Below are 21,966 nucleotides of genomic sequence, written 5' to 3'. Positions count from 1 at the left end.
ACGACTTAGATGGTTATTAAAACATTCTCTACTTCAAAGATTTTACATACTTTACCTTTTCATCCCCTTGCTCAGGCACATGAGCAAACTTACATTGTGGTCTCTCACAGCCACGTAACGTATTAAAGTGAAATTTGCAATATCTAGGGGGTATCATCAACCCAAGGGGCTTATGAAACACCTAGAAAATAGAAAAAAATTCCTTTTCAGTGTTAAATGTAAAACATGCATTATTCTCCAATGAGAAAGCATTTGAAACAATCAGAAATATACACCCCAAACAGTATCAGGTTATACAAATTGCTTGCTGACTTTATAAAAAAAAAACTTCAAGCAATTTATATTTTAAAAATAATGAAAAAATCAATTAAAGTGAGTTGTCTGAATTTTTGTGATTTCCTTTAGTGTAAAATACTTCAAAGTTATTTTGTTCACTTTGTACCTTTTAAAAAGCGTATATATTCCTTCTTCCTTCTTGTGTACCTGTGCCTTTTGCTTTCACAAAAAGTTAATTCTATTATAATGTACATCGTATTTCAAATGCATTTATTAGAACCCAAATTTTCCTTAGTTTTTTGGATTAATAGAAAAAGGCAAATGACAAAGTCAAAGCTTTTTACAACAAACGTCTATAAATTGCTCTACATCACTCTTCCCTTTCACCGCAGGGAATATTCACCCTGTATTTTCTGTTTCGGATGTCCAACCCCTCTTCTGCCTTTAACCTCTTATGTTATTTGTGAATATTCTCTGAATCACTATGTATGCTCTTCCTTTTACCACTAATCCCAATTCAAAAACCATATAATGTCTGGAACTGCTTAAAAAATGATAGGGAAATATCACCAGAAAGACCCAAAGTATGTGCTTTATAAAATTATTATTTTTTAAAATTGAGTCTTACCCTTACAATCTTTTCCCTCTTAAATATTTCACAGGTTTCAGGATTCTGCAACTTTAGGACACAATGTTTCCCTGGAAACCTGAAATCTAAAAATGATTGAAAATGACATTACACACCAATAGGTCACAACTTATTTCTTTCATACAATGAAACACATGACCACTACTGTCTGTTTTAAAGTTTCACTTTGGACTATTCATGCTCAATTCACAGACTGCTGCCATGGAGTGTTCCTCTGAAATAGAGTGATTTACTTAGTAGGTGCTTCTTAAGTATTTCTAGTATTATAACGTGAAGACACTGTCTTAAAAGCCCTAAACAGCAGCATTGAGCACTACATTCAAATGATTGTCTCTAAGTTAAACGGACAAGTGTTCTATACAATGAGCTTTTCTAGGGGGAGAAAAATACTGACACAACCCCAGGTGCTCCGACTAAACTATGCCCCCTCAAATTCATGTGTTCAAGTCCTAACCACTAATCTGACTTTATTTGGTAATAGGCTTTTTACAGAAGTATTAAAGTTTAATGGGGTCAAATGGGTGAGGCCCCATCTGACAGAAAGAGTGTCATTATAAGACATATGAGAGGGCTTGCTCTCTTTTGTGCACATGCACCAAAGGGAAGGCATTGTGTAGCCTTAGCAAGAAGGCAACCAAAAGTAAGCCAGAAAGTGAGCAAGAAACTGAACCCTGATAGAACTTGATCTTGGATCTCTAACCTTCAAAATCATTTGAAATAAATTTCTGTTGTTTAAGCCATTCTTGCTGTGGTATTTTGTTATTGCAGCCTGATGAATATCCCTGACGAATATCCCTGAATGTTGGTCTTTTAAAATGAGAATTACGACATTAAAATTTTTTTCTAAAGATAAAACACATTTTTAAATTTTAAATAATTTCATTTTTACTTTGGCAGCATCAAACATAATTTGGAGCAAGCTAATGTTTTTGCTTCATAGTTTTGCAATAATTTTCATTACGAAACACATATGGATTTTCAGGATAAAACACACGACCATCATTGGTTTGCTGATATAGTACACAGCACCAAGTGGCATGAAGTCAGTAGTGGGAAGGTACAGAAGAGTTAGGTATGAGCTTTACACAAAGAGATTTTATTGTTTCTAAATTCATTCCCCAATCTACCTTATTTTTATCAAAGCATTATAAATTATCAAAATAACTGACAAATTCTAAAATACATTCTAAATATTCAAGTAAATATGAAATTTTAGGTATAACCTATAACTTACTTGTATTATCATAATTACATACACAGATACTTCAGAAATTATTCCATCAAAAGAACTAAGGTACAAAACTCTTAACTTTAATATATTCTATGCCCATTTCTTTTTTTTACTTTTTGTTTTTGGTAGAAAAATCTCCTATATAGTTTCTATATTTTCAAAAGCCAACTGAATATTTATTTTATTTTTTAAAGACTTTACTTATTTATTTTCAGAGAGGTGGGAAGGGAGGGAGAAAGAGGGAGAGAATCATTAATGTGTGAGAGAAACATCAACTGGTTGCCTCTTGCATATCTACTGGGGGCCTGGCCTATAACCCAGGATGTGCCCTGACCAGGAATCGAATCAGTGACTCTTTGGGTCGCAGACCTGAGCTCAATCCACTGAGCCACACCAACCAGGGCCAGAGTTTTATTAAGAAAATAGTACCATTCATCCATGGCTTCAGTGATGTGTTTTCTTGATAAGCACTTAGATGCAAAGGAGGCAGCGATAAGCACAGAGGTTTTGGGCCCAGTGCTGCTAATTGTCTTTCACCAACCATGACCTCTGCACTTTTAGAATCTCTGCTGTGTGAGTAGAAAAACCAGAGTCAGAATTTAAATTTATTTCATAAACATTCAAGTAATGAGGATCAAATTAAGTAGAAACACAACCTAATGTTATGAATATGCTATATACTATGCTGTACACTATTATCATTCTATGACTATTTGGTATTTTTAACACATTGCTTCTGACTTCTTAACTAGAAAACCAAAGCTTTATAAATGACTGGGGTAGGGGTAGGAATGAAGTGATGGGATTAAAACTAGAGAAAAATATTTTTGATCATGCTAGGCAAAATGTCTGAGAAAGAGCTGGCCTAGCATTCCAATCTAGAAAAGATAATTCAATTATTCTACTGATAATTCAATAAAATAAGTAAATTACAAGTTATTCTTTGGGACAAGTGCATATAATAAATTTATACATGTCCTTGAGAGCTTCCTTTGGGAAGAAGGTAAAAAATGTATTGTTCTTGGTTGCTGATTTAAACAACCTTGCCTATATTATAATATGTGAGATTCTACATAACCAATTTTAGAAAAACTTAATCTGGCAGTCACTTACCTAGGAAAAAAAACTTAAACAAGGGGGAGGGTGGGAAGCATATCAGAACTGACAGTTATAAATGATTTTACTTTTTTGACGAGTACTCAGATACTATAATATTTTACCTTAAAAACAATTCTATTAAGCTTTTGCAGCAGAGGTTCCCCAGGTCAAGAAAGAACAATAATAGTAAGTAAGAAGAGAGGCCCACACTTAATGGCTGAAACTTAGCATTGATGGAGTTCAATTAAAACAATACATACAAAATATATTTACTTCTCTCCCCAACTTGGGACATCGATAGAGTTGGGACAAGGTGTCCTCCAACTCTAAATTTGGTATTTGTGTACGTTCTAATAAGTGCACTGTAACTCTCATCGCTAATCACTGCAGTCATGTAAAATACCTGCAAACTGCAATGTTCATCTGATTTCAGTTATTCTTACCTTCATAAAAGTCCCATTTACAGTCTTTACTCTTTTATTTTATCACTATTTCTTATGCTTTCCTCAAAAATATTTTAAGGGCTCAAAAAACTTAATGACAGCTTTAAGGTAATTTACAATATCCCTGATATCTAGGTATAACTAACATTAATTAAACAATGCCATGTATGGCTTATGGCATGGTCGTCCAAGTACATACAGCAGAGAATGAAAAGCATACTCAAGACAAACTATAGGGGTCACTGTTTTAAAGTTACCTAAGCAAAAATTATGTTACAGACCTTTTGCAAACTTCATGCATATTTTCTTTTTCTTCTTTAGCACTCACTTTGTCTGAAAATTTACACTGCAAAGATATGGTTAAAAAGTACAAGTGAAAAAAATCTGTATTCCACATTAAGCTATGAGGCTTACCATTTTTATTAGAATGCATTAAGTGTTAATTAAACAACTGGCTTATGGTCAACCTAGAAAACAATTCTACTATACATTATTTAAAATATTGGATACTGACTTAAGAATTTACACTGTTGCTTAAGAGAAAAACTAATATAAATCAACTTATTTTCTCAGCTTTTGATATTGCCTTTAATTGTACAAGCCGACATTTCAATTTATTATGAACAATTAAAGTCATGCTTCTTCTCATTAACAGAAAAGCTTTGAGTAATTTCTACTTTTAGGTGGTACTTATGAACATAAATTTTTCATTAGAAGTATTCATAGGTATTTAGGTCTTAGCTCTGCTTCTGGTCAGATAGAGGCATCTTTGCTGAGGGTCACACTGAGCTGCAGCCAGCTTCAGGGGCATCTTTGGGAGTCAGCAACATGGTGGAAGACATCAAGACCAAAATCAAGAACTACCAGAATGCCCCTTTGACAGCTGCTTCCCCAACCAGAACCAGACCAGGAACTGTTGGCAGAACGACCTGGACTTCCACTGCTGGGAGAAGGCAGTGACTACTAAAGGGGGTGATGTCTCTGTGCGAACAGTACTGGTGTGTGCACAAGTCCCTTCGCGCCATATCCTGGGTGTCAGCCTGGGATGACCACTGGGCAAAAGGCATGTTTCCTGGGAAGATCCAGACTGGCTGCACCCTACCTGTCCTCTGTCCACCATTCTTCTCTTAGGGAGGCGAAGGGGGACCTGTGTACCTTCCACTCTGGGATCCTGAATCCTGGCTTAACAAATAATAAATATCCATTGGAAAAGTGTAAGACTGCTTGTGTAAAAGAGCTAGATGACTGGGCAAGAAGCCGAGTTGAAAACAGTAACTGTACCAGTAAGAAGAACTTCAGATTGAGTGTTTTTTGTTTTGTTTTTAATTTTTATCTTATCAAAATTTGACCACCTCCTCTGTGCCAGACAATAGAGTGAATGATTATACAAAATAGCCTCAAACCCCTTTAAAACTTTCCCTAGGTAATTTTTGAGCCACATGAAAATAGTGCAATAAAAACACATAAAAAATAAAAAAAATTTTTTATGTGTATTTAAAACAATATATATTTAAAACATTTCACAATTAGTGTTTTGGGAATTGTGATTTTCTAATTACTATAAGAAAGTTATACATGCTCAAATGTTAAACTTTTGAAAAAACAGGTACCAAGAAAATAACCCCTCCAAATCACCCATTACTTGAGCAGAGATAACCACTTAATATCTTACTTATATCTTTCTAAAGTCTTTTAAATTTTATTATTTTTTACTAACAATTTTTGTGTTTCTATTGATAAATAATTGACATAAATCACTGTATAAGTTTAAGGCGTACAGTATCATGGTCTGATTTACATACTGGAATTGGCAAAAGTAGGTTTACAGTTGTATGAGAAAGTTTACTCCTGTATTATTTATTATTGTACTATTTTCCATATGAGTAACTGTAAACCTACTTTTGCCACCCCCTGTATACTGTGCAATGATTATAATAGGTTCAACTAACATCCATCTTTTGCTATAGATACAATAGAAAGAAAAAAAGGAGAAAAAAGGTTTCACCTTGCAATGAGAATTCTTAGGATTTGTTCTCTTAACAACTAGTCTTTTTTAAGGTACATAATCGTATTTTATAATGGAGCATACTGTATATACTTTTAGAACCCTTAGAAAAAACTATAAAAGTCATCTGAGAAATATAGAACATTAACAAATAGAAAGATATACCATGTTCCTGGATGAGAATATGAAATGTAAAGATGTTAATTCCTCCCAAATTAATTTATACATTTAAATAACTATAATGTGAGCTTAAAGTATTCTTAGAATATATGAACAGCCAAAAATATTTTAGTTTTATAATACTTCTTAGTATCTCTTAAAATGATAGACTTGACTAAATAAAAATAAACAGCTTCTTCAGGTGAAAAGCTAAACCAAGTTAAAACACAAATGAAAAACAGAAAAAAGTACAGCCACATAAAACAAAGAACAAATATGTTTAATTAAAAGTTCCTATGAATAAAAAAAGATCACAGTCCCAGAAGAAAAATGGGCAAAGGACATAAAAAGGAAGTTCATTTATAGAAAAAAATATAAATGGTTTTAAATATACTAAAAGATACTTAACTATACTCATAAAATAAAAGCAAATTAAAGCCAAAAATCTTTTGTAAAAATAGAAATACAAACAAAAGAGAAAAATTTAATACTGAGTTTGGGAGCATGCAGGGAGAGTACTGGCATATTCATTCAAAGTGGTTGGAAATATAAATCAAAGCAATCTACTGACAATCCTACTTCTAAGAATTAATCCAAAGAATGCTTACACATATGCAAAATACCTTATGCTCAGAATGCATATTGCAGCAAAATTTCAATAGCATAAAATGGGAACAGACCAGTGTCCATCATGATATAGCGGGACATAGAGTATATCCATACAATGGATAATTATATTATTATAAAAATAAGTCATCATTACATACATTGGAAAGAAACAATCTTTATTATATATTAAGTTTCAAAAAGCAAGATAAAGAATGGTATGGCTACCTTTTGTATAAAATTAAAAAGAATATACAACAGGTCCATTTTGAGAAATGGTAGAGTTTCTCTTATTGGGCTAATCCTCCTGAAGGTAATAACTAAAATGCTGGATAAAATATAAAAAAAAAAAATCTGTCTAAAAACGCTGAAAAGATATGAAAACAGAATCTGCAGGGAAGTCTACACTTGGAAATAGGGAATGGAAATGGGTAAATGTTCTATTTTTATGCCTTTACTCCTGAAGGCAAGCCTTAATTGGAACCAGTTGGGAAGGCCACAAATTCTACTGACATAAAGAACCAGAAGACAGAGTTCAGGACAAAGTCAGAAACTGGGAAGTGAAGCTGAGGATCCTGGAATGGAGATGAGATGCCCTAGAATCTGCTTACAAACCTAGTCCAAATCTTTAGCTAACCCTTGAACTATATCCATGTGAGGGAGCCTCCAAAAAGCCCAGCTAAAAGAACTGGGCAAAGATTTTTCAACTGCCTGCTACCACAGGGGAGAAATCTGGAGGGTGAGTTCACCCAGGTTAAAACCTAAGCATGCAGTGACCACATAGTTCAGCAACTGCAGACCTGGGCATTTATCCCAGAGAAATAAAAAATTAAATTCACACAAAAACTCATACACAAATGTTTATCAGTTTTATTTGTAATAGCCGAAAACTGGAAATAACCTGGATATCCTTCAATGAGTGTATAGCTAAATAAACTGTGGTAAGCCATATTATGGACTGTTATTAAGCAATAAAAATGAATGAACTATTGATGCATGCAACAAACTTAATGACTATCCAGAGGATTACACTGGGTGAAAAAAAATAATCTAAAGAGGTTCCACACTGTATAATTCCATTTATATAACATTCTTGAAATGACAAAATTATAGAAATGGAGAACAGATTAGTGGTTGTCAAAAATACCAAAATTACAGAGATGGAAAACATATTAATGGTAGGCATGTAAGGGGTAGTGTGGGAGGTGTAACTAAGGGGTAACATATGGGAGATCTTTGTAATGATGGCATATTTATCTTGATTGCATCGGTGCCTACAAAAAATCTGCACACTTAATAAAATGCCCAGAACTATACACACACACACACACACTCATTGTGCTATCAAATTCTTGTTTCTGGTATTGTACTTTAAGATGTAATCATGGGAAAACTTTGTGAAGGGTAGACAGATCCTTTCTGTACTACTTTTGCAACTTTCTGTGAATCTATAATTATTTCAAAATGAAAAGTTAAAAATATAAAGCATTTTAACTATCTAGAGTTCAAAACTATAATCATTAAGAAATTACCACCACTGTAAACCTAAAAATCGTTACATATGAATTGAGACTATAACTGATACACAAAAAAGAAAAATCAACGTCTCTGGAAAAGAGCATACGAGAGAGAGAGAGAGAGAGAGGGAGAGAGAGAGAGCGCGCGCGCGCGAGAGAGAGTGTGTGTGTGTATTAATATGTACTTATAGACACATACACACACGCACATAAACAAAATACATATGAGGGAGGACCCAAAACCCAGAATTTATTTATAAAAAATTGTGTATTTATTCTTACATATGTAAATTTCAGTTAAGTTCATGGTATTCTCCATTTGGTGCAACACACCTATCAAGACTTTTTTTCCACTGATCGAACAGTTTTTGGACTCGTTGATTTTGATGTCTTTTAGTGCTTCTGCTGGCTTTTGTTTCACCTCTTCCACATTGGCAAAACGTTTCCCTTTGAGGACTTCTTTCATTCGGGGAAACGAACAAACAAAAAAAAAAAACATCGCTTGGGGCGAGATTGGGTGAATAGGGAGGGTGGGGCATGGTGGTCATGTCATTTTTGGTCAAAAATGGCTGAACACTCAGCGTGGTAAGCAGGTGCACTCATAAATCACCCATCATGAAATGGGCAAATGCTTTGAAAGAGTCTTCAAAAAGCTGAATGCAGCCTCTCACAACAATGCCAGCTGGCACACTGATTGATACAGATGGGTTCCTAGAATACTCAGCTAGCAGGGGAAGATCGTACTACAAGGGATCTACCCTTCAGAAGACAATTCTGGTTTTTTGGGGGCTCCCCCCTCTTATACATAACATAAGTGTAACATTGGTAAGAAAGCATTTCTAAAAATACACAGAAAACTATATATAAAAGCAGAAAAATGGAAGGTCAGGCCTATGTCCTATAATTCAACCTATTTATCCTCTAAACTCCTAAAACCCTGTTACTGTGCTTATGCAATACATTATGCAATATATCCCATGGCCAAAAGAATATGATTCTTTTAGTCAATAAAAAGGAGGTATACTTGTCATCTAATGACACTGTTAAAATGAATTTCTGTATTACCACTGTTTAGACCAAAAAATAAGAAAATGCAAAATATTCCCTAGTACCTTTTCATCCAAGTCTGAACTTTTTATGTGTTCACTGAAGTCTCCCAGTTTTTCATTTTGAGAGGTCTTATTAGTAACTTCTCCTAAGGAAATGTTTGCATCTTTAAAATCATGTTTTATCTCATTTGCTGAAAAGAAATAATATTCAACTGTAGAAACTACAAACAACAAAATAACCAAGTCATTCAAAGATTATTCTAAAAATGAGTTAGAATTCAGAGTCTTTTAAAGTCCAATGGGAAAAATATGAAGTAGAGTTTTCAGCAAACTATACAATTATTCCTCTTTATCAAATAACTCTTATTATATGTTATAAAAAGAACTGGAAGTAAAACAAAATTGAGACATATCAAGATAAATTTAAGAATATTTCTTGATCATGTCTAGCTATTTTCAATATATTTTTAAAACTTGAAAGTTAAAGTAAAATTAACTTTTAAATTAATTCCTCTAAAGACCTCAGTATTTAAACCTATAACTAGATTTTATTATAAAAATATTTTAAAAGAACTCAGGTTTAAAATATGATAAAACTTGAATATATTTTTTAATTTAAAAATAAGACTACAAAAATTGCTAAGATCAATTATTTGTATTTTGTAGATAATATATTTTGTTTATGAAATAATCAAATAAAATTTCTCAAAATCTGATCTGTCAACCAGGCAATTAAAACTGAGAAAAAATGACAAACTGTAAAACAAATGTTTAACAGACTCTAAAATGAAGTTTCCTATTGTAATGAATTTATTTTGATTAGGCCTGAATGGAGGTATGAATAGATACTTGGATACCGAATATACTGAAAATGTGAAATTTTACCTGCTGGCAAGGAAGCACAAATCTCTGATTTTGTCAATCCAGGATCCAGTACAGGGAGTTCTCTATCATAGAACAAACAGAGCTTAAACATTATAACATATTCTATGCAGAACTATCTACTTCTTTAAACATTATGTAATACTAGCTTCAGCAGTTGGTGAACATCAGTTCAGGTCCTCCAAAGACAGAGAACTATAGAGGGACTCAGAACCCAGCATACCCAGGTAGATTCCTAATTTGGTTCTTTAATTCCATATGCTTCAATTTTTAGGGATTCTGCCATTCAAACTTTGTTACTCAGAGAATCTGATGACATATACCAAGCATTTAAATTTTTTTTGAGTATTACACCAATATAAGATGATGTTTAACTTCTATTCTCAAGTATGTGTATGTAGGTCTTATTGCCAATGTAAAAGGAAAAGATGGTATGAGAGCAGTTTGAAGGCTTTTTTTTTCCTTTTTGTGGTTACTGAAGACAACGTATGGTCCTAAGGTTAATTCTATGGAGATCATAGTTAGATCAACCTGGGTTTAAATATTGTTCTACCACTATCTGTTAACTGTGGCAAATTTATTTAACTTCTTTGAGTCTAATCATACCTGTAAAATGAGAATACCACCTACTCACGAGGTTACTGTGAGGATTAAATGAGATAAAATGTTCTTAAAGCCAATAATGTAGGCTCGACAAATGAAAACCACATCTATAATAGCCACTCAAAAACAAATGGCCAAATAGTATTCCATTTTTTAAAATTTAGACAAAAATATATAAAAGTACATAGAATAAAATATAAGACACTCATAATCCTATCATTTATTAATTTAATAAATGGGTTTTATTAAACCTATCCTAATTAGCCAAGAAAGAGAAAAACTGAACAAAACATTATATATACACCATTGTTTGAGGTCTTTGGAAAACATGAAATATTTTTTCCCCCAACATATCTTCTTTCCCAATTTATACCTCTTCAGACACTTATCTGTCTACTAGAATATTTCCATTTCATTATTTCAAAGGTCTCTCCAACTCAACATGTCTTAATTTGACCTCATGACGAGCACCCCTCCCCTATCCTGTCCCTTTGCATCAGAGAACTGTAAGACTCCTCTTTAAAATGAAAGAAACCAGGTTAGCATCCATAACCCCTGTCTATGGCCTCACCCCCATGTAATTAATCAATCTATACTTCGTAAAGCTCTGAAATCCACTCTCACTTGTTTGAAATCATCATGTCCTTTTGATCTAAATATTATAATAGCTCCCTGCCAATTTATTTTCCACAACAGAGCTGTGATTTTTAAAACGTAAATCTAATCAGATTCTCTCACTACTTAAAAGTCCTTCAATGAATCCCTGTATCTCTTCAGATAAAGTTCAAACTCCCCATGAATTCCAGTTTATCTAGGATGGTCTATTTATGCCTGTTATCCTGGCATATTAATTATTAATAACTCCCCATTTTCATCTCAAAAGTTTTCCAATTCAGAAGATAAATTCTATGGTCATTCCATTTGTAAAGCCCTACATGACTGAGATTTCTGCACATTCTGTAGCTTCATTTCTTATTTCTGTTTTTCAGTTGTGACATGCTCTTCCTTGTGGGCCTTCATATAGGCTAGTCCTTCTACGACAAAATTCTACTCACTTTTCTTCACCTATTGGCAAATTCCTGCTCATCCTTTAGTGTTCATCTTAAATGTCACTTTGACCAGGACACCTTTAGTATCTTATACTTTTACCATATTTTATTGTAGTTGCTTAATTATTTACCTCCCTTGACAGACTAAAAGTGGTGTGAGAACAAGGCCCATGTATGTCTAGCTGCTCTCTATATACTCAGTACTTAACATCCTCCTGGCAAGACATGAGGGAGACCCCAATGAAGATGCCTCTTTCCTGTTTAGGACTCCCAGTATAGGGGGAGGCTCACATACAAGTAGACAAAATACACTGAGATACATGCCAAGAGAACTATTGGAACAAATCCTTAGAAAAACATCTCAGATGTGATTTAAAGGATAGCTAAATGAAGAGAAGGGACTTACAGATCAAGAAACACATGCAAAAGGATTCAAGTACATGACATATTGTGAAAACAGTGAGCTTCTTGCTGTACTTATGTTTCATTAGCCTTTCATTCTACTTTTTTACACTCCCCCCCACCCCCCAACAACATAGTTTTTAAAGAGAAAATGGATGCCGATATACTGAAGAGCCTTAAAGAGCCATAACAAGCAATTTAGACTCTATCCTCCAGTGGCTGAAAGCCACTGAAGCGCTGTAAGCAGTCACTGACAGATCAATATCTATTTCATAGTAACACAATGGAGAGGATACACTAAAGAGTTCAGGAAAATTAACCAGGAGCTACTTACAATAATCCAAGGGAAAGATGAATAAGACACTAGCAGTGAAAATTAAGATGAAGAAAAATCATGAAATAATAAGGTAATAGCATGAACAGGATTAAGTGATTTAATAGGGAAGAACTGAGGGATGCTTCTGTGGTTTATTATCCTGAAAGTTACATTCATAATAGGTATGATCTTCAAACATAGAGGAGGTTATTCTCCGAAAAAACAAAAAACATAAATAAGTACAGCAAGTGAACTGCTTTAATTTCAAAGTATTAGGTTGTATTTTAGTATTGCTGATATAGTTTATAAGTGTGAGAAACTTTTTAATATGAATAAGTAATTTACAAGGAAAGTAAAATTGCACATGCCACTCTCATTAAAGGTAATTTAGTTTTGTCTCCAATTTGAGAGACACAAGAGGCTAAATTCACCTAAATTAAAAAAATAATAAAGTATGCAAAATTATAATCCACATAAATATTTTACGGTTTTGTATTTGTGGAGTGGAAAGTTATAGTTCTGTCTTGATGGAGTGAAAAGGAAAACAAATAAAGGGTAGAAGGAGCAAAAGAGGAACAAGCAAGAGGTGATTGAGGCTGCAAAAGAAGAGAGAAGCAAAAGAGAAGATTTGAGCAAACAGGAGAGGACAAGAGAGGCTTCTGAAGAACTACCCAGATTATGTCATTTATCTTCTACCAGAGAAGTTTTCAAGGCGGTGATGAAATTTAATGGGTTCCAACCAGGATTATTTTTTAAAAATAAAACAGACTAAAGTACAAAATATGGTAGACAACAAGGTTTGAAGATGACTGCTCAAGAATAATTACTGGCAGAACAAATTTGAAAACTATTGCCCAAGAAAAGTTCAGAATGTTATTGCTTCCTTTTGAGATACTAAGTAGCTGATTGTGGTCAATGTTCACTTACATTCACATATTCTGTTTCTGAATAGGACTGTCACAAATTTATTGGGCAGTTATTCTAGACAGCAGTGGCCAAAAGCAGAAAAATATTACAGTAGCCAATTCATTAGGTCAGAGGTTCCCTAGCCTGATACCATATTGTGAGGCGCTAAGTGTCCTGATATTACAATTACTCCATCAAATGTAATATCATTTATTTCAGCAAAGACAAGGAACAACAGGTTATGTGGCCCAAAAAAGAAAAAAGTAAAAATCAGAATTATACTTCTTTATATTGCTCCACCAGCTACTTTAAAGAGGAGGAAGAGATGAGACCAAAAGGATCAAAAGTAAAATAATGTTCTGTGGCAGTCTATAGAGCAATCAAATTAAAGTCATAGAACCAAAAATATTACTCTTTCAAGCATGCTGTTTTAGGCAGCAAGAAAAACTTTGGATCAGGCTGCCCTGGGTTCAGATCTCAGTTCTGATACTACCTGTGCATCCTTTGGAAAGTTAATCGCTTTGACTCAATTTTAAAGGCAGAGCCGGTTTCATCCTCAGAATTATCCCACCACATGAAAAAAATATAAGTAATTTATCTAGCACTGGGTAGACATCAAATATCAGTTCTCACAATTAAGTGTAAAATGTTGCACTATGGTTGAGACTGCTTCAGAAATTCAGTGGAAAGAGAGAATGGAACAAAGTAAACTTCTTGAAAGGCAGGCCCAGGAGTCCAAATACAGGGGTAAGCAAAAGTAGATGTACAGTTTTTCATATGGAAAGGCATACAGGTTATGATTATAATAATACAAGAATAAACTGTGTATTTCATTACTCACAACTGCAAACCTACTTTTGTCTACCCCTGTATATAAGAGAGAGAAAGAATGACTTTTACTCCTGGCAGAAACTTTTTTTTGTCATTTGGTATAGTACAACTGGTAATTAGACTACTCTATAAGGCCAGTCTCTTTGGGGAACAAACTGAAGTTAAATCAGATTCTGAGAAAGCTCATGGATTTGGTTACTTGAGATGATATAATCTGCCCAGGATAGATCCATGCTAGGCACGGGTCTAATAGAACTCAAATACCTGGGTAAAAGTGATAGGCTTTTATTTTCTGTGCATTGGTGCTAGGTACTTCCCCAAGAGAAGTTTGTGTTTATTATTTACCAGCTCTAGAAGGTACAAAGACTCGTTATGGATTTAAGTCTAAGTTGCAAAGGTGGTATCATTGATCCTCACCAATCATCAGCATCGATTCTGTACTAAGTTTAAATTTTGATGCCTAACTTTCAAACCTTCTTAATGTGGCATCACCCCACTCACCAAGTTTTATTTCTCACTATTCTTCATCTGCATAGAAAGAAAGAATTTGGTCTTCATTTACATGCATTTCAATGCTTGAGAAACAGCCTACAATATAGTAGGAACTGAGTATGAGGGACTGGGCTTACAAAATTATAGGAGACATGAACATTTTCTACCCCAAGAAGTCCAACAGATGAGCAGGTGAGAGAGATGTAAATTAAATTATCATGAAATCAGTGCCGTAAGTGAGGTAGCAAAAGCTGCAATGGGAATAGAGAGGGGCTCCTACCTCTGTCTGAAAAAGTTAAGCAAGACTTCATAACCTTCCCACACAATCATATCCTTATCTATCTATACCTTCTGGCCCACATTTTCTTCATTATTTCTCTCCCCATACCAAACTTTTTTCCTTCTTCTCCTTTGTTTAACTAAATCAATCCAAACTTCCTGAATCAGTACAAATTTTGGCTTTTCCAAGAGGCCCCTTCATTTCTCTTTTCTAAACTACTAGTATTCTTAGTACCTCAGTTTATACATCTCTGTTCCAAACATATTAGTCCCCCCCCCCAACTATAGTTATATAGTAATTCCCTAGACTATTTGGTAGATTCTTAAAATCTCAATAATCCATTGTATAATATCACTCAACTGGTATTTTAGCACATAATACAATTATGATTGAAGAGAATCCTATGTTCTAGTACAAGTTAACTGTCCAGAACTGACTCTTATAGACATTCTCAAATCTCCAGCTATAGTTACAGGCTAATATAAAAAGTTTTACTAATTACATTTCCAAGCTCATCAGTTCAAGTCCTAATGAATTAATTTTAATATGCTTCTAATGCTTTGGGTTTTAATATGAACTTTCCACACTGTGGATACTGACAGTGAAAAAGCATTCTAACAGAACTTAAACATTCTCCCTAACTAGGTCTGAGAATACTTCTCCTGACAATGAAATCGACTCAGGTTTGTTTGCCTGTTTTACCAATAAAAGGCAGTCTAGATTTCTGATGATGTTTGGGCCTAGCCTTCCATCTTCAATTTCTTTTTCTGTAAAATAGAAATTCATTCTAAAAGACTTCAACTTCTTATTGTCTTAGAGTGAGGAAAAGGGAGTATATGAACTAGCAACTGATTACTAAAGGGAGAGAGCTAAAATCTGAAATTATATTTTAAGCTTCATTTAGTTTTAGAACCATTATCAACTTTCTGCACAACTATTAGTAGACCCACTGGTTCTCATACCTCCATTTTTTCATGTTAAGGTTTATCCTGGTACTATGGTTGACTGTAAAATTCCTGTTTCCAGTGTAGGAAAAAAAGAGAATATATTAAAATAACTTGAGGAAATTTTCAAGTTTATTTAAAAACCAAAACTTCTGAAGGAGATATGAAAAAGAGGAGCGAATAAGAGTATAATTGGTGTTTTTGAAGTGAAGTAACATGAAACACTGATTCAAAGGAATATATGCACCTCTATGTTCATTGCAGCGTTATTTACAATAGCCAAGATTTGGAAGCAGCCCAAGTACCCATCAGTAGATGAGTGGATAAAAAAGGCTGTGGTATATTTATACAATGGAATATTATTCAGCCATAAAAAAGAAGGAAATCTTACCTTTTGTGGCAGCATGGATGGACCTGGAGAGTATTATGCTAAGTGAAATACGCAAGTCAGAAAAAGACAAATACCATACAATTTCACTTACCTGTGGAACTTAACAAAATAAACAAATAAACAAAATAGAAACAGACTGATAGATGTAGAGAATAGGCTCTCAGCTGCTAGAGGGGAAGGGGAGTTAGGGGACTGGGTGAAACAGGTGAAGGGATTAAGCAAAACAAACAAACAAACAAACCCCAAACTCATAGATACAAGCAACAGTATGGTTATTACCAGAGGGAAAGGCAGTTGGAGGAAGGTAGAAGAAAGACTTTGGGTGGTGAACACAAAATGCAATATACAGATGATGTATTATAGAAGTGTACACCTGAAACCTATAGAAATATTAATTTCTTAACCAATGTCACCCCAATAAATTCAATAAAAATTTTTAAAAACTATGTAAAAAAAGAAAAGTGAGGTTCAAAGACAATAATAGAAAAATTATCTAAAGTAAATTTGAAGCAAACCAAAATGGTTCACTTTGTCCAGGGAAGACCAATCCATAATTACCAATTCCAAGAAAGCAAGCAGGAAGGGGAAAAAAAGAAGGCAGTTTAGAAAGGGGTGACAGAGAATTAATTTGGCCTCAGACTTTTCCATTACAACACTCAAAGCCAGAAAGCAGAAAAGAATGGCTACATAGCTGTGAAGGAAAAATGTAAACTAATACTTTTATATCCAGTTTGCTCTTAGACAGCAGTCATTCTATGTACCCAAGATCCTAAGGAACACAGCAATCATAAACTCTTCTTGAAAAAAAAATTGCTCTGCACTCTAGCCAACTAAGAAATGAATCAAAATACTCAAAATTAGAGGAAAGTAAAAAGGATTGGTGGTAAGGACTGAATCAATTTAAATACAGAACTAAGAGTAAATGTCTTTGGAAACTCAGATTATTGAAGATAATGTAATTTGCACAAGGTTTACCAATATAAAACAAAAAATTTTAACAAAAATATGGGGGGACAAGACTGCGAGAAAAACAGAATATGTATTGTACATTATTTTTTCATATTAGGAAAGCAAATGCTGCTGAAGTTAGAACACAATTTTTAAAAGTCATAACTTATAAACTTTTTCATTAAGAGTCTTTTAGGAACTAATTTCTTGTGGTAAAGAAGTATATTGATTCAGCAATTCCTTTAGTTTCATTTCAGTCTCCTCCTCCATCCAGTGATGTGTAAGTAAAATTAAATGTTATTACTAAAAATAGCATGATCCAATTGTTCTAAAATTATATTCAGGTATATGCCTAGAATGATGTCTGGAATGATACCCACAAATGGTCAGCAATTAATTTGCTATTTGGGGTGGTGGAATTCCACTCCTTTTACACTTTAATGTAATGAACATGTATCATTTTTACAAAATCAGCCATTATTCTAAAACAACAACATGAGAATAAAACTACCTGCCCAATTCACAACATTTCTCTATCTTTGGCTATAGGTCATTGTCAATGTCGTTAGCTAACAAAATGTTTGCTCTTGAATGCAAGATTTGCTCTAATTTCCCTTTGTAGTCCTCAAAGGGAGCATAGTACATAAGAGTTAAAATATCTTCACTACCTTTTATTGAGCCCTTACTACTACTCATCCAGTGCCATGCTAAAATCTTTCCCATCCATTCTTTGATGTAATCCTCACACCCCTGAGGCAGGTTATCCTCCCTTTTTACAGATAAGGTAAAATAATCTGCCCAAAAGATCATATAGCAATTAAAAGGTGAAAGAATTATAAAACCTGAGGAGAAACCAGAGTATAAAAAGATCACATAGCTATTAAGTGGCAAGGAAAAGATTAAGAAACCTAGGTGAGACTATAATGGTCATGCTCTTAACCACTAATTTTTTTTAAATTCTCACTTGAGGGTATGTTTATTAATTTTAGAGAGAGTGAAGGTGCGGCGGGGGGCAGGAGGGAGGGAACGAAGGAGGAAGAGAGAGAAACATCAATTTGGGCCTTCTGTCCCAACCAGGGATCGAACCCACAGCATAGGTATGTACCCTGACCAGAGATTGAACCTGCAACCTTTCGGTGATAGGATGACTCTTCGACCAACTGAGCCTCCTGGTCAGGGCTTAACCACTAATTTAAAAGACAGGCCTGGGTTCAAATCCAGATTCTGTTACTAGCAGTGTGACTTTGGGCAAGTAACAACTTACTATTTTCATTTTTTCCATCTTCAAAATGGGCAGATTACTACCCTACTTCATCACATTGTTAAAAATAAATAATAGATAAAGCTCCTAGTCCTACATTTGACACACAGAAAATATCCTATGTGGTGATAAATTACAAGTTCTTGTAACACCAAGACCATCAAATAGAATATGGCATCACAAAAGTAACTAAAATTTATAAATACCGGAGAAATTTAAGTCATGTACCATTGAATCTTAGTGGGAAGTATCTTCATGTTTCCTTTTGAGTTTGTTCACAGAACATTATAATATTCAAGTATTGTAACATACAAATATAACTTAGAGCTTGAAGGTTATACAAGTTTGTAAAATATAACATACTATTAAAGAATATTTGGGCCAACTCAGTAGCTCAAGGCTACTACATACCTCCATTTAAAGCTGCACCAGGCAAACCTGCCCTCATTGGGGGTTAAATCACAATTTAAAACCATGACCTAAAAGCACACAAAATTTTATTCTCTTTCTTTCTGAAAACTAGTTTAACTTTCAAGTCTACTTTCAAGTCCTAATTACTCCAAATGAACTTTTCCAAGACTTTTGCAAGACTTCTCTGTTCCCTCAAAAATGAACTTTTTATCTAACAAAGAAGTCAAGGAAAATGGGTTAAAACATATAGCACTGTTCTTAATAAGTAACTTGGCTGAAATAAAAGTATATCTGCATATTCACAGTAATTAAAGAACACATGAAAATAAATTTGACTTTGAAGGAAGCAATCTCAGCAATTTAAAAAGCCATTTACTAAACCACCATCTTAATTTTTGACAGTCAATCTGCTCCATTAAAATTTCCAACACATTTTTAATTGTTTTATTTTGACTATAAGTTTTAACATAATGACATTTGCCTGTCTCAGCAATAGTATGCTATATCATTTTAAATAAGTGGGTTAAAAATAATGGAGCTTCAATGATCACTGAATAAATTAGTGACACCCAAGAGGAGAAAGTGCTTTTGAAACCCCCTCAAATACCAAGAGGCATACTTGAACATGCATACCTTAAGTTATCACTTGGTTCTTTCTGGAGGGGAAGTTCCACATGCTTGGAGTCTGCTGATTGGTGCTCTTCAGCAGCATTGGGCTCCTGGCTTATCCTGGGGACCTCTGAAGTAACTGGGAGCTCCCCTTCATTGGAGACTCCAAAGAGGTCTGGGTCATCTTGAATTACATCAATTAAGAGGACATCATCTTCATATGCTTTAAGAATATCTGGAATAACTTTGATATCTGAAAAGTTCTTAGTCGTTTTTCTGCCACTAACTTCAGAGGAAACTCGTTTGAATGTTTCTTGTTCATTAGAGCAGAAGGCAGGACTTTTCTCTACACACCCAGGATCACAAAAAAAAGTATTATTTTCAATTGCGAGAGAAACAGCTTTCTTATTAGAAACAATATTGCCTAGTTCTGAATTGTAGTTAGAAGGTTTATTATTATTACCTTGCTTTAGGAAACTTGAAGAAATACTACAGGAATTCGTATTGCAGTATAAGTCAGAACTAGCTTGCACTGGAGTGACATTATTTTCTATGTTCAAAGATTGAGGTCCTGAAGTTATTGTGGAGACGGTCTCTTTACTCTTGTTCTGTCTTACCTCTGACCCAGACAAACTGTCAAGAAGCTCTAGGGGACTATACACTTCTCTCTCTGATGACTTGGTATTTATTTCTTTTCTTTTTTCTGTTTTATTCTTAAGTAAAGGAATTTTAAAATTAGTCAGCCGTCCTGTGTTCAATATTTTAACCAAGTCTGGAACCACAAGTGTTGGTTTAGCAATACATGCTTTTCGGTGAATAGTTTTGCCTGTAGAGTTATTTGCCTCCTGACCATACTGGGAAGCCACTGTCAAATTAAGTTTTGTTAAAGTCCCTCTATCTTTTTTTTTACTTCCAATTAAGTTTTGAGTCGCATTAATTAACTGAGTATCTTCAGTCATATTAGAAACTACCTCTGACCCACTACTACTTGGTTCCTCAGACTTCATCTTTTTATCATCGATTACAGGTTCTTCTATAACCTTTAAAGTAGATTCTACAGCAGGGACTACTTCAGAGACTTCAGACAAACAATTTATATCAGAATCCAATTTTTCTTTACTTGAAGAGTCACTGTTTGTCTGTTTTATGGAACTTTGTAATGATAATCTGGAGTCAGTTAAGTGAATTTGATTTGTTTGGTGTTTAAGAAAATCATCTTGCCTAAAACTTTCCCCAGAACCAGGAAGAGAGTAATTTGATTTTGGCATGGAAGCCTTTTTCCAACACTGAGCAGATATTCTAGCACATGAATAACAAGGCCAAATTCTTTTACCTGTCATTGGAATTGTTCTGTGACAGCTGAACTTTGATTCTTCGGCTTCATTTCTTAAGTCTTCCCATGATCTCTTTTCAATAGAATGGCAATCACTAGGTGATTTCACTGTTGAGCTTTTCACCAACTTAAAATATTCTTCTGGTTCCATGCTTTTACATCCTAAAGGCTCTGAAACATTCTTTGTTTCTTCTTTCAAAAGTGGCTCAAGGGTTTTCTGAAACATGGTACTTACATGATGCTCAGGACTTCTGTCTTTTCCTTCTGTTTCTGGAAGACTTAATAAATGATCCATTGGAGAGAGTGTATTATGGTTTACTTTTCTCAAAACTTTTAAAGTTTCTCCTTCTTTACCTTCAGCACCCATTTGGTTTTCTTGTAACAGCAACTCAGACTTGTTATACACATTAGAGAAGTTCATCTTGGTAACTATTTCATCTTCTTTTTGAAGCATCTTCATCCTTTTCCTGGGTTTTCTCCCAACATTGCTTTCTTCTACCGAGTATTTATTTTTTTCACTTGGAAGGCAGGGAAGCAAGCCATTATTTTTACTTTGGTATAAATCAGTTTCTTCAAGCAATAATTTATTTACTCCCATTAAGTCTTCTTCAGTTTTTGGAAGCAGAGGAATATTATTTGTGTCCCTCTTATCTGGAAGACTTCTAAGGTTTTCTTTCTTTAACTCTGAGGAATCTTCTGGTACATGCATACATCCACCATCAGGTTTATATGTAAGGTTATTTTCATCATTACAATCCTTGGAATGGGGGAGGCAACTGCAATCATGTAATTTTAAAATGGAATTATTTTCTGCTCCAGGTGACAAGCTGTTACAAGAATATTTTGAAGTATTCTTGTACACTTCATGTTGGCATTCAACCTTTGTATTTTGTGTAGCCTGATTTTCAGTTATTTTGAGAGGTGGGCTTTCTAAGCTTTTGAGTTTTTTAATTCCAATTCTTCTTTTAATGCCGTCTACCAAAACTTCCTTACCCAAGGACTGCAAAACAGCTGTACTTTGAAATTCACCGTACTCCACTGTTTGGAAAGATTCCAAACTGGTTAATGATTCCTTTCTTACCAGGTTAGTCCCTGGCTGTGGATCATCACTTGAGGCTCCAGTAACTTTTCTTTTTTCCTTGGCTGATCAAAAAGACAAAACATACCAGAAAAGGTTTTATGTTGAAGAGGAAAAAGCAATACCACTTAAAATTAAAAAATGTAATGTCACCCATTTTTATTTCCCTTGAAATTTCCCTAATTTCTGTTAAGGAA

General features: G+C 34.2%; 1 protein-coding gene across 1 annotated transcript in view; it reads right to left on the bottom strand.

The window, feature by feature from the left end:
* Window positions 1-21,966, bottom strand: part of TOPAZ1 (testis and ovary specific TOPAZ 1) — a 51,978-nt gene that overhangs the window by 29,364 nt on the left and 648 nt on the right. Inside the window, 7 exon segments of the mRNA XM_054594815.1 lie at window positions 56-181; window positions 905-990; window positions 2,586-2,725; window positions 3,979-4,043; window positions 9,097-9,224; window positions 9,919-9,980; window positions 19,383-21,834. Coding sequence (XP_054450790.1) covers window positions 56-181; window positions 905-990; window positions 2,586-2,725; window positions 3,979-4,043; window positions 9,097-9,224; window positions 9,919-9,980; window positions 19,383-21,834 — 3,059 coding nt within the window.

Source organism: Pteronotus mesoamericanus, unplaced genomic scaffold (assembly GCF_021234165.1).
Source record: "Pteronotus mesoamericanus isolate MK-2021 breed Mesoamerican mustached bat unplaced genomic scaffold, CSHL_Meso_final scaffold_533, whole genome shotgun sequence".
NCBI classification, from domain to species: Eukaryota; Metazoa; Chordata; class Mammalia; order Chiroptera; family Mormoopidae; genus Pteronotus; species Pteronotus mesoamericanus.
The sequence above is the reverse complement of the archived record's forward strand: the minus strand, read 5'-3'. Positions and strand labels throughout refer to the sequence as shown.